Here is a 13,149-nt window from a genome sequence, read left to right as displayed (position 1 = left end):
AAGAAATTTTGTACTTTCTTCTTATAATGAAAGAGATTAATTGCAATATAACATTTAACAAGTATAAAGGTTGAATGTACTAATAAAAGTCACTATCACTATTGTACACAATCATTATTATTATAAAAATCGTATAGTTATTAAACATGAAATTTTGTAATAAAAATAATATAATTTTAATTTTAAAATATATGATTTTGGTTAATTTGTTTTGAGAATGGAAAGTTGAAATGAGTAGAGACAAAAGAAAAAGGTGTGAACAGAAGAGTAGTTATGAAGGCAAATATGGATGTGAATGTGTGAGCAATGCATTATGATAATCTGCAATGATGACTTTGATAGATGCTGAAATTGAAAACAGAACAGAAAAATGGTGACACCCCAAAAAGACTAACATTTTCTTCCGTAGAAATTTACAACACAAACACAAAAAAGCTCTGCGTATGGGCCCACACACCTCTACCATACACTGTCGCAACTCTCACGTATTCTTCTTCCTCTTCTGCCAAACAAGGACATCGACACCACCAACAACAACGTTGTAAAAGTTCTCCCTTTCACTTTCCCAAAATCGCATAATAACCTTCTCTCTCTTCTTTCTGTCACTTTTTCTTAGTCTTTAATGGCTGCCCGTATAAAAATTCCGCGTTAAACAATTGTGGGTCGGTGGAAGTTAGCATTTTTCTTATCTTTTTGGTTGTCAAAAAGATACCCACTGAGAAAAGTCTTGTTTTTTTTTTTCTTCTTTGGGGTAAAACTTGCCAGCAGTTTCAACCCCAAACATTGTTCTGTGAGATTAGACTGTATCTTACCGAAGCATTTTTTTTTTTCTTTCTTTAGTTTTAACTGGGGCTGAGGTAGAGTTTTGGTGATGGAGATTAAATTCTGTTTTGTGGTGGAGTTTCAGTGAGAATGCTGTGCAAGAGTTTGTAGAATAGTGGAAGTTTTGGGGGGACAACTCCAGGGCGACTTGTTTTTGTTGTTAACTGTGGCTTGGATGCTTCTGCACTGTGGTGGTTCAGTGGCGAAAGAAGATAAATGCAGTGTTGATTTTATTCATGATTCTCTTATGCAGCAATTATGGAGCTCTGCTTGTATCAGTGATTGTTGGATTTGGATTTGACAGTTCTGGGGCCAAGATTTTGTGTGTCTGAAGCTTTTATATATTATCAAACTTACTTTTTCAATACGATTAATCATTCAACTTTCTTTTTCCTCTGTTGGAAGAAAGGGAGGATTCACTGAATAAGGGTGGCTAGGTGTCTCCATTCCCTTTTCTTTTTCTTTTACGGGAAGAGTGGACTGGAATTTTCAGCTTTTTTTCTGTAGAACCTGTTCTTCACTATGGTCCGTGCATGAAGAAAGAAGGCATTGATACCTTTCCCTCCAAAGAAATCTTATGTTGCTTCTGTGAGATTCACTCAGTTGGGAAACTTGGAGGAGTGAGAGTCCAAAAGAACCTGAATAATAGGTACTTATTTTTCTATAATTTTTAACTTTTTCTTACATGCCTTAAGCACTAAATCAAGTTGCATATGTTTCTTTTCCACTGAAAACCCAGATTTTTGTGCTCTAAGAGGAGTTGATGATTCAGATGATCAATCCTGTGACTGTGTTTCTTTTTCTTTGGTGAAACTGTATGAGTGAGTTTAATCATGATGAATAACATCCCTGAGAATTTGCTTTTACCTTAGCCGACACTATTTTTCTCTTTTTAGGGTGTTTTGCGAGAGCCATGACTCTGAATAAAATTCATGTTTTTGTCCATCAATCAGGTCACGCAAGATTATAACTATGAGGAGTTTTGTATGAACTTAGGCAACATAAGATCAAGATTGCGTTATTAGCATCCTGAGAAAAGGAAAAAGAGGAAAGAAGGAAGTCAACTGTGACAATCGTTATGGCAAAGAGGTCACAAAGATTCCCTGTGAATTATGAGAAAGACCAGTCAGGATGTATGTGGGGTTTTATTAGTATATTTGATTTTCGTCATGCTCGATTTACTCGGAAGTTGATAGCAGATAAGAGGCATGGAAGCAAGCATGCTTTTGGTAAGAAATTTTTTAACATGTAAATTTTTACTTCCAAAATTTATTTCTTTGCATTGTTGTATTTTATATATCCGCGGGGAGAGTTTCTAAATTCTATGTGCTAAATGTATAGCAAAATGTGCTTATACTGAATAATTTGATGGGTAAAAAATTGAATATCCTTCTATGCATTTTTTATATGTCTTTTCTACAGTCATGTTTGTTAACAAATCTTTCATCATAATATATTCATTAAGTATAATTATCTTGTAATGATTTGTGGTTCAACTGTTTTGATTAGTTGAAAAGAATCATGATGATAGTTTGATTTCATTCTGTTTTCTGCAGGTGCGCCACTTACCAAGAACAAGTTTGAAGTATTGAGCAATTTGGGTGAAAACTATGAAGGCAATTTTGTAAGTCTGTCTATCCACATGTATTTTTTTCAAATCTGGTTTTTTTTTTCCCTGTTTTTTTAAGCCTAAAAGTTGAAGTTTGATAACTTTAAAATTTGCAAAATTCTGAAGTAACATTAGGTTATCTGCAATTTGCTAACAGTATGTCTTGTGGTGGTATTAATATATCATATATGTTTCAGGACAGGGAAGAGAGTAAGAGACTAACACTGACAACTGATGCTGAAAAGCTTAGTGTGAAGAAACTTATAGAAGAAGAAATGATCACTGACCAAGATGAAATAAAGGATCAAGGTAACGTGGAAGTGGAATCAAAGCAATCCAGATTAGTGCGTGATGAACCCCAGAAGACAGATTCCAAAAGAAAGAAGAAATCTCGCAAGAAAAACCGTGACTTGAAATCAGATGCAACCTTAAAATCAGAGTTTTCACATAAGAAGCATTCAAGGGAACAGTCAAAAGATACTATAGATTTGGACAAAATAATGGATGATTTTTGTCATGTTGAAGCTGCTTGTTCTATGATGTTTGACAATGATGGCAAAATTGATGCGCAGTCAAACCAAAAGAATGTTATGTCTGAAAACCTTGCTAATGCAATCCATGAATTTGTGAATCAGATGAGATTGAATGGGAAAGATCTGCATGAAGATGGACAATTCCTTAGCTCACGTGAACTCATGGAAGCACTTCAGGTCATAAGTTCAGATAAGCAATTGTTCCTTAAACTTCTACAAGAGCCAAATTCGCACTTGCTGAAATACATTCAGGAGTTTGAAAATGCTCAAGGGAGAGATGGCAAAGAATGCAGTTCACTTACTGCTTCCAACTGCTCTGAACTAGAACTTGTTAGTCTAAAACAAACTAGGGAGAATACAAACCGTAAGCATCTTAACTTTTTCAGGAAAAGGGGGAAGTCTCCATCAAAAGATCTGACAAATGAAAACGGAAAAACTGAGTTTTCAAATAGAATTGTCATTCTGAAACCTGCACTAACTGGCATTCAAATTTCTGAAAGTGAAAGCAACCTTGCCTCATTGCTAGATTCTGGTGATGTTGCCCATTGCAAAGGTCCTTCTGTGAGAGTTGGTTCTCATTTTTCTCTTACAGAGATAAAAAGAAAATTGAAACATGCCATGGGAAAGGAGAGGCATGGAAACCCTGAAGTAATCCCACGAAAGCTCCCTGTTGAACGTCAAAAGAAGTTGCCAAGAGGCAAATGCAAAGATAATACTGGAATGAGATCTCCTAATAAAGACCATTTCTTCATTGAAAAGATTGCAAGACCAATGTTTGATGTTATGAAGGGGAACAGGACTGATACACTCAAGGACTCTGAAATGATCGTAGAACAAGAAAGTGGTATTCCCAAGCTTAGTGCTTCTAACTTATATGTTGAGGCAAGGAAACATCTGTGTGAGATGCTAGATAATGGTGATGAAAACACAAACATTTCAAGCAGGCAGATTCCCAAAACCCTTGGGAGAATACTTTCTTTTCCCGAGTACAACTTTTCACCTCTAGAAAGTCCTGCAAGGGATTTTGAGCATCATTCTGTGGCTGCACAGGCAATATCTTCTCCCTCTGGAAAAACTAGGGAAGTTAGTGAGGATATTTCCTCCCCAGAACCAGCAACCTCGGTTGGTTTTCCAGCTCAGGAAACTAACAGTTCAGAAGAGAAGTCATGCGTTTGTGATGGAATCTCTAATAATAAAGTACAAGAAATTAAGCCAGTGTCAAATTTCTCCAATGATGTTGGTCCTGTTGATACATCTGAAGTCTGTTGTCCTATTAGAGATGTGACAGTCACTGAAGGTACCATGTTCAACTTCAAAGTACATGACCAAGCTGTAGATGCTGTGATAAAATTTCAGTTTGTATGCATGCTTATATACATTTTTTTTTGCGCTTATCATTTCTGACCTTTGATGCAGACAATGTTGAACCTGCAGAAGAGAAAAAAGGGTTGGAATCAGATCTGAATGGCTTCATCGTAGGACAGGACCAAAAAATTGATATCTCAGAAGCTCCTGATGGTGCAAAATGTTCTGGATGTTTGAATCAGGTAATGTCACTTCCTACATCATACTTTTATGTAAATAATTTGGGAATGAAAAGACTGATGTTAGAAATATAGTCAAAGTTTTATAATGACACCTAAGGATTTCTTCCACAGCCCCTACATTTAATGGAAGTTGAAACTATCTTTTGGTTCTTTTACAGGATGAGGATATAACAGAAGAGAACCAACTATCATCTCTACCGACGTCTCCTCACTCTTTGATCTCTAAGAAAAATGGAGAGCTAGAATGTGGTATAGATTTATCTGGGGGACCGAGTCCTGTATCTGTTCTTGATACATCATTTTCAGATGATGACTCTGGACACTCCAGATGTCAACCTGGTAAGCATTCCTTCACTACAGCCGCAAAGAGCATCTCTGGCTATGTTCTTAATAGTTAAAACCATATCTTAAAAACAAGACCTAGAAACTTTTTGTTGCAATTGTTCTATTGTCTCTAAACTCTAAACTAGAAGCAGAAATACAAACAGGATACTGGTTGCCAGGGTTCCAGAAATCTACTCTTTATCTATACAATATAATGTTATAGTTACAATTGAAATTTTCATATCAATACAATAAAATTGAAATCTATGTCAAATTTTTGTTTATTTAAAATATGGTAAAGCAGTTAAGAGCTTCTTAATATTACAAAAATTTGAATTTCTTCTTATCTAATGCTATTCTTTTTTATCTTATTATAAATTATAAGAAGATTAATAACTTAAAATGTTTCCTAATCCTTCAAGTATTTTGATTTCAGTTTTAAAGTAAAATAATCTTTACACTGATATTATATCTTTTTTAGTTTTCTTAAAAGTATTAATAAAATATGAAATTTATTCACATAATGGATAAGTAAAAATGGTAGTTGATCTAGAAATAGTCAGTCTCGGATATTTATACGGTTTCATATTCTTTTCCCTTCTATTCCCTACATATGAACAATAGTTGGGACTGTTTTGAATTGATGCCCTAACCCTTTTTGTTTGTCATATTAATTTTACTTATTTTCAGTTAACTTACCAGTACAACCTCTACAAATTCAATTTGAAGAACACGAATCTTCACCTGCAGAACAATTTGACACAGGAAAATATAGTTTTGGAGAAAATGAATTGATATATGATTACATCAAAGTTGTCTTGCTTGCCTCTGGTTTGACAAGAGATCAGTTGTTGGTGAAATGCCATACCTCTGACAAAATACTAGATCCTTCCCTCTTTGATCAAGTAGAGTTCTTCTCCAACCTGCTTTGCCACGACCAGAAGCTCCTATTTGACTCTATCAATGAGGTCCTGACGGAGGTTTGTCAGCATTATTTTGGGGTCTCACCTTGTGTTTCATTAGCAAATCCTTGCATGAGGCCAGCTCCAAGTATGAAAAGGCTTACCTTCAAGGTCTGGGAAGGAGTGTGCTGGCATGTCCTTCCCTTGCCCCCACCACGCACATTAGAGCAAATTATTAGGAAAGACATGGCAAGAAGGGGAACTTGGATGGACCTTGAACTTGATGCTGAAACAATTGGTTTTGAAATGGGGGAGGCCATTCTTACTGAACTGATGGAAGACACAATTTTGAGTCTTGTGAGTGAAAGTTCAGTAAGTATTTAATTTGAGTTGAAGGACAATTAGAGCAACTTCCATTTGTAAAGGATTACTCGCTGTCTTCTGATCATACAAAGTTTAAAGGAATTCCTATGTGAAGAGGAAGGGAAGCAAAGAGGGGATAGGAATTGATTAACAAGAACACTGGAGAGTTATAGAGTTCTTCAAAGCATACTTGGGACTTTGGTACTGTTTGTTTTCAGCCTACCAGACTAATTTGGTATTTCATAATATATTGTGAATGGGGATACTCAAATAAGGATCATAATATATTGTGAATGAGGATACTCAAATAAGGAACAAGAAGTAAATGGGGAGCTACTGGCAGTTGCTTCTTGCAAAAGTGAAAAATCTAGGCTTGTTTAGTATGACAAACAAAGCAACAGTCTTGTTGAGGTGTGACTCACTTAACCCATTGAAGGGTCAAAGGTGTTTGATTGTAGATTTTGTAAAGTTTGATTTGCTGATCCCATTAGAAGGCGTGTTATAATTTTGTTTGTATCATCTTTTGTATATTTGCTTTTTGCTTAACCTATTGATTTCACGAACTTATAAAATAATGTACACTCAGCTTTTTGTGGTTTGCAAGGAAACTGAGCAGGAATATGAACCACATGTGACAACAAAAAAATTAGGAAGCTGTCTGTGAATTATTATTGTTCTTGCTTTTGCTTCTTTTCTTTCCTTACCCCAATCGATAGGTTTAGCTTTAATATTTTATTAATATCAACCGAATTCACGGTTTAGATATATTAGACAAAATCTTAAATCTTTAGCTCAAAATGGCAAGTATAGTTTTATCAATTCATTAAAGTACATTGGGTATGAATACTGATACTTCCGTAGTCTTACGCATATATTAGCGGTTTATGTGTTCCAAAATGTTTAAGAATTGCAAAATTGAGCGTTTTAATTGAGGTAGGAAAAAGTCAGTTCTCTTCTGAATGTCAGAGTACAAGCCAAATAGTTGGGATAACTGGTATAAGGTAACACTAACTTAAAAGTATGTGTAACTAGAAAAACGCCATTGAACAAGTCACTATAGCTTTGTGTAAACAATTTATGCTCAAAATTTCCCATTCACTATGGCGGTCGCAATACGTACAGATCTGCCCCATGAATGATTCTTAAGCTGATCTATCGATGAACACCATAGATTTTATGCACCAAGCAAGAACACTATGGACTCATCATACAATAATATTAGTTACACGTAAAAATATATGTGCTCAACTGTCAGAAGGTCAATCAAGAAAAATATGCATTAAGCCAAAATTGCAAGAAGGCAAATGCAAAATGTGATACTTTACAGCCTTGCAGCAAAAAAGAACTCATCAGTGAATCTCATTTCTGCTTCTTATTTCGCAATAGAGAAGAGGTCAAAGGTACCGTTGCCTTCCTCTTAGCAAACGCATTAGTTCTGCTATCTAAGTCCTCGTTGTCTTCATCGTTATCTAAATCATCTCTCGCAATTGTGGCAGACTCTTTAGCAATATTGGCTGCTTTTCTTTTTTCAGCAGTCAATTTGGCACACAACTTCTGTTCGACAGGGTCATCGGAAGGTACAATTTTTGACTGGCGTGAAACTTTTGCACCTAGACCAAGCCTATAAAGTTGTGTAATAATATAACGTAAGCAATATCTGTCGTGAGAAACAAACAAGTGCATCATAACATAAGCAATAAATTTACTACTGACCCGGAAGGTCTACCCTCTAAAGCCGCATTTGTTCTATGATCATCGGCATCTTTGCTCATATTATTTACCTATAACTCGGCCTGCCAATCAGAATGGTTGACGTTTAAGTACAAGCAATATTTTGATATAAGTCAAGAGGAGCAAATCGTTCAGAAAGATGGAAGTCACTCTAGTATATATTAAGTTCCAGGCTTAACCAAGCTACTTTACTAACAAGTCACACACACGTTTAATAAAATGTTCATTGTCGCCAGTGAAATGAATGAACATTAATACTGCACAAAACGATTTGACAGCCACAAAATACATATGACAAGAGGGGTAAAAAAAATTGCTTACCAATTTCAATGCCTTGTCCAACTTAACAATTTGGTGAGCACCAGTTTTCTTGGATGTTTCTGTGACACTCATTTCAAGCTCGTGCCCTGTTAAATCGAAAAGAAAGAATTAATATAGACTCATACCTCTATATGTTAAATATTTGAAACCATGATATACACTCATACATATGCTTTCTATTCTGACACTGATATTTGAGCCACATACTCCCAATCCAACTTCTGATTCCCAACAACCCCGCATCTATTGAATATACTCATCCTAAGCTAGAGTTGAAATTTATCTAGCAGCAGCCACATGCAAGCCTGTTTGTGTTCTATACATAAATATTAACACTCATATGATATATAGCAGAAGCAGAACCTGGTTTAATTTACACCTGTAAAATATATCACAGATTAGATTACCAAAATACTAATAACCGCCAATATCATCGAATTTCAGGAAACACTCCGTTTTGTTACTAGGAGTACTTAATCTTAGGGTCTAAATGCAAGAATGGTTCAACAAAAGCAGTACAGGAGCAAAGTGAAGATATGTCAAATTAAAACCATTCAGAATGTTTAACCCAATGTGTTGGAACCTTCTACTCCTCCAAACCCCAACAGCTACAACCTAGGCTATCGAAATTGCTTGTAGGTGAGGAAGTCTGCAGAACTCACCTGGGTAATAATTCCGTGGTTTAACGATAGGTAAATCTAATTTTTCAAGTAAATTCATGAACAAAAGAAAAAAAATAAAAAAAAATTTGGACCATTTCTCGATTTGTGCGTGTCATCCTTGCGCAGGGGCCATGCTAATCTTCTCTGTATCGTTCCAATTTTATCGGATGTCCCCGAAGGGACAACACTAGCACCTGGGCGTGGGTATATAAAGGTGAAAGTTATGTCCTGCTTAGACGATGTGGGAGTTCATTGGAAACACTCTTGAGGGTAATGTTGGGTACTGAGGCCCGAGGCAAAAACAAGTAGCATCTCTCAGTACAAAAATCAGAAAGATCAGAAGGTTTAACTTATTGTTTTATTCAAGAATCAATTGTGAAGGTATATATAACTCATTTACTCTGCTCTAAACACTGCACGCCGTACACTACTGATGTGAAGTAGCACTTGGAGCAAAACTTGACAAGATGGTAAAAAGTAACACTTGATTACATATATTTAATTAAAAATGAAACGAAGTACCTAGTCTTTATTAAATAATTATTTTAGCGCCGTGCTTTGATTTGTTGAGAAAATAATGGGTGGAAAAAAAATAAGATTAGAAAAATAGTAAAATTATTTTGTTATTTCTATATAGTAATCTATATTCTCAAGTAACAAAATATTAAGAAAATAAATGGTAAAATGTCCAATCAAAAGTACAGTGCAGAGTTAAGATAGAACTACCTACAGATGATTGATGCTAGCAAGTAATAAAGATGGATAGATATTCATTCTTTTGTCCACAAAAATAATATAATGAAAGAGAGAAAATGCATCTTCCTTCTTGTTTGTTCATGAGGATTGTGGAATTTTTCTCCATACGGGCACTGATCAACACTTTGTTTTGTATATATTTTGCTCACTTTAGCTATAAATGCTTAAAGGGTGTGAAAAATGTCTTCTCTCTGTTGCATCTAACAATCAGATACACATATACAAGTCAATATATATTTTTTTTCATATAATCATCTTGTGTCTTTCTTCATCCTAAGTAAGCATATGGTTTACACAAGATTATTGGATGGAAAACAACAAACATCTGCATAGTTTCTAAACCTCTCGATTCCTCATTGATTTATCTACATAAAGAACATCTTCAATCCATGCAACAATGTTGAATGCTAAGCTTTCCAAAACTCTAGAATAGCTCTCTAGTACTGCTTTCCCTACATCCTGCAAAACATAATCACCATTCTTAGTCGATGATCCCAAATTTGAAATATTTAGTACTGCTTCATGATCTTTCTCATTTTCTTTAACAATTCCAATATACTGAATGACAATTTTCATTAAAGTGAGTTAAATTTTGAAACTTGTTTTCAGGGAAACAAATGACACTGTCATGGTCTTCTGCTATCTCTGAATGCTGCACAAATTATAAAACTTCACAGTTTGCTTAACTTACCCGGTTGTATTGGATCTTGCATGTGTCCAGAGAAGTTTGTGAAAGTTCAGGATATCTTTGCTTCAGGCAAAGCAATAAGGACTCAGCTCTCTCAGCTAAGGTGTAGTTTTTGTCCTTAGAATCTGTCTCTTCAATGAGATCCTTTACTTTGCTCCATGATGACTTTGAATGGCTCAGACAAGCCTTGCGTCTCCACGTGTACATTGATGACTCAACCCTGTCAGCTAACTCAAGTGCTTCACGTTCAGAGCTTATTTTGAGGCAGTCAAGAAGTTGTTCAGGTGAGAATTTGTCTGCATTGTTCATGTAATTGTAAATTGAGTCCCCCAGACTTGATCTCCCACTCTGAAGACATTGATGTTTGAAAAGAGTGAAAGAAGAAAGATTAGAGAACAGTCATTTTGGTAAAAGTGATGTGAATGCATATACTATATATGGCAGCATGCAAACTATTGTTCTCCTGCATTAACTTAATCCAGTCATTGAATTTTAATGATTGATTTGAAGGGAATAGGCATGAGATTAGTAAATCTAATTCTGATTTGATTGCTATTGGTACCTTAATTGAAACTATATCATCCCGTTTTCTACATGTCTCAGCTGCTATTATTGGCTTCCATAAAAGGCTTATGAAATTTGATGAAAAATTCCAAGACATTTGCTTTATGGGGTCACATTTAATTGAATCCTCAATCACTTGGCAATAGAATTTCAGCTGGAAAAAAAGAGATGCAGACTTGTTAGAGATGTAGTTGTTTAGAGGTTACTTACTTACTACTAGGTTGGAGATTAATTACTATCTGGTTAATTAGTTTCTACTTGCCTAATATCAGTTTTATTTTTATCTTATTTCTCTTCTAAACTTTCTTTCATAAGAAGACTCATTCTGAGATCTCAACTTTCAGAAACAGAAAATACCATCATCTTCAACAATTACCAATGAGGACTAACCTTGGGAAGATTATCTATATAATTTTCCGGGATATCTATTTCTGCAAGAACATTGCTGTTTATTGCCATGGCAGCTTTATGAATTTGATTAGCACAATCCCTTTTCTCTATCAGATGCTTTTTTGACATGTCAGAGAGGCCACCAGGAAGAACACAAGGAACTGGCAACCACCATTTCTCATCTTTCCTTGGAGCAGTTCTTCGACTTGATGCTCCACGTAATCTATTCGAATTCCCTGGTATGTTCTCTGCATACCAAAATTCAGTGTCGTGGAAAGTATCTAATATTTCCTGCAAACAATGTTGTGTTCAAATTCAAGTCACAACAAGAAGTCTTGGCAAAAACTGAGATGTTCTATGCAAGAAGCAATTGAGGTTTGTCTTACAATGAGCATTGTATCAAGCTTCTGCAGTGCAGGGAGGTTGATGTAGATGTCTGACCTTGGCCTGCTTTTCATCATCTGAAAGAAAACATAAGAATATGTTATATAAATTTAGAGATGCCAAACAAGTTCCACTGAAGTTATGGTTATCATTTAGCAAACTCACCTCAACAATTGTTCCATCTTCTAAATATTGTGCAGTTGGAGCAAATTCTTGTATGTATTCACACACTGATAAGAGAACCTTCATTTCCCTTTTCCACATAGCCTTCTTCTCAGGCTTTAGCGGTTCCAACTTCAAACTTTGTCCGAATACAGTTGCTGCAGAATTCCCAGATCAAAACACATTCAAGGTTAATGAACTTCACAAACAAATATGAAAAATGCTGCTGCCAACTTACAAACTCACTAAAACATTAATTTCAACAAGCTGTAGCACTATTGAGAATTGATACAATAAAAAAATTACCATAGAGATTGGTAATGGCGTTTGAGATTGTAGCTGCAGTGCAGACACCTTTCCCACTACCAGACATGTCTTCTCCCAGCAAAAGCTTTGCAAATCTTTCCTTCATCAGTTCAAGCTCAGCTAAAGTGGACAAAATTACGTCAATCACTTGTATTATTATACCTATTCAAAGTATCTGAAACATCACAAAAAGTTACAAAAGCATAGCATAGTACAAACGTACCTGAATCCAAGAGATCACTGTCACCAAGTTTATCATCAATTGAATGTCTGCGCAGCTTCATTCCTAGCTTTGAAAGAACATCTTGCTTGGCCCTCCACCGAGAAGGTGAAGGTTCACTGGCATAGCTACTGTCATCTACAATCTCAGACTCTGAGCTTGTCCAAGTTTGGCAATATGCAAAGGAATCTCGACTCATTGGGGAAAAAGCAGTAGTATTGGAAGGTGAAGGGTGATAACCCACCTCAGAATTTTCATCAAAGTTGGATGCTTTATCCATCTTAGCTCAACAATATGTGATGAAGTTCTTCAACACCTGCACATAAAGGTCAAGGTGGTCTCTAAATTTCAATTACTTAATGATCAGTCTGAGACATACTATATAGGATGTAAAAGCATGACATACAGTTTCCATTGAAATCAAACTAAAGGTATAGAAATCAAAAGGGGAAAAAGGGTGATGATCAAAAGAAAAAGCAGATTAATTTGAATGTTCTTGTCTTGTCCTGTAGAAAAAAAGAAGCAAAATTTCTTCTTGTGTTGAGACTGAAAACGGTTCAGCGAAGAACGCAGCAAAAGGGTCGTGAAGAAAAATAGAAAAAGCAATGTTGGAGAACTTTCTAAGGGTGAAACTAACTGAAATTCAAAAATTCAAAGATAACGGTTGGCCATAAAGGAAGGGTCCCCAGCATTGTTTTCTGTGTAACCTTTTAATGCGTTAGATTTGAATTTGAAGTTTAAACTATAACTAGTTAAACCAGGTTTTGAAACTGTTCCCTCCTTAACGTATGCACCTTTTTTCTTCTTCCATGAACTGTTTCCATGCAAAAAGCAAAATCATTTCTGTTCTTCTGCTGTAATAATA

At 35.5% G+C, this 13,149-nt stretch overlaps 2 protein-coding genes and 1 pseudogene across 8 annotated transcripts; 1 reads left to right on the top strand and 2 right to left on the bottom strand.

Moving 5' to 3' along the window:
* The first annotated feature begins 313 nt into the window (after nt 1-313).
* LOC106759284 lies at nt 314-6,765 on the top strand. 4 transcript variants are annotated; one of them, XM_022779894.1, is made up of 8 exons: nt 314-541; nt 841-1,471; nt 1,776-2,051; nt 2,379-2,446; nt 2,629-4,261; nt 4,381-4,511; nt 4,670-4,850; nt 5,526-6,765. In XM_022779894.1, exons 3-8 carry the CDS (start codon nt 1,901-1,903, stop codon nt 6,119-6,121), a joined length of 2,760 nt encoding a protein of 919 aa, XP_022635615.1. In that variant the 5' UTR covers nt 314-541; nt 841-1,471; nt 1,776-1,900; the 3' UTR covers nt 6,122-6,765. The 4 variants fall into 4 exon arrangements, with proteins under 4 accessions (XP_022635615.1, XP_014497865.1, XP_022635616.1 ...); XM_014642379.2 differs by adding an exon at nt 1,562-1,643 and having other exon boundaries at nt 314-1,471; XM_022779895.1 differs by having other exon boundaries at nt 314-1,471; nt 1,819-2,051.
* Nucleotides 6,766-7,189: 424 nt separating this feature from the next.
* On the bottom strand, nt 7,190-9,209 carry LOC106758135 (annotated as a pseudogene).
* A 356-nt stretch (nt 9,210-9,565) lies between these two features.
* On the bottom strand, nt 9,566-12,945 carry LOC106758134 (rop guanine nucleotide exchange factor 3-like). 4 transcript variants are annotated; one of them, XM_014641065.2, is made up of 9 exons: nt 12,691-12,945; nt 12,288-12,600; nt 12,065-12,184; nt 11,762-11,916; nt 11,599-11,673; nt 11,213-11,503; nt 10,821-10,976; nt 10,262-10,606; nt 9,566-10,029 (listed from the first exon to the last, which is right to left on the bottom strand). In XM_014641065.2, exons 2-9 carry the CDS (start codon nt 12,562-12,564, stop codon nt 9,907-9,909), a joined length of 1,542 nt encoding a protein of 513 aa, XP_014496551.1. In that variant the 5' UTR covers nt 12,565-12,600; nt 12,691-12,945; the 3' UTR covers nt 9,566-9,906. The 4 variants fall into 4 exon arrangements, with proteins under 4 accessions (XP_014496551.1, XP_014496552.1, XP_014496550.1 ...); XM_014641066.2 differs by having other exon boundaries at nt 12,288-12,415; nt 12,529-12,944; XM_014641064.2 differs by having other exon boundaries at nt 12,288-12,945.
* Nucleotides 12,946-13,149: the final 204 nt, after the last annotated feature.

Source organism: Vigna radiata, chromosome 4 (genome assembly GCF_000741045.1).
Source record: "Vigna radiata var. radiata cultivar VC1973A chromosome 4, Vradiata_ver6, whole genome shotgun sequence".
Taxonomy (NCBI): domain Eukaryota; kingdom Viridiplantae; phylum Streptophyta; class Magnoliopsida; order Fabales; family Fabaceae; genus Vigna; species Vigna radiata.
The sequence above is the reverse complement of the archived record's forward strand: the minus strand, read 5'-3'. Positions and strand labels throughout refer to the sequence as shown.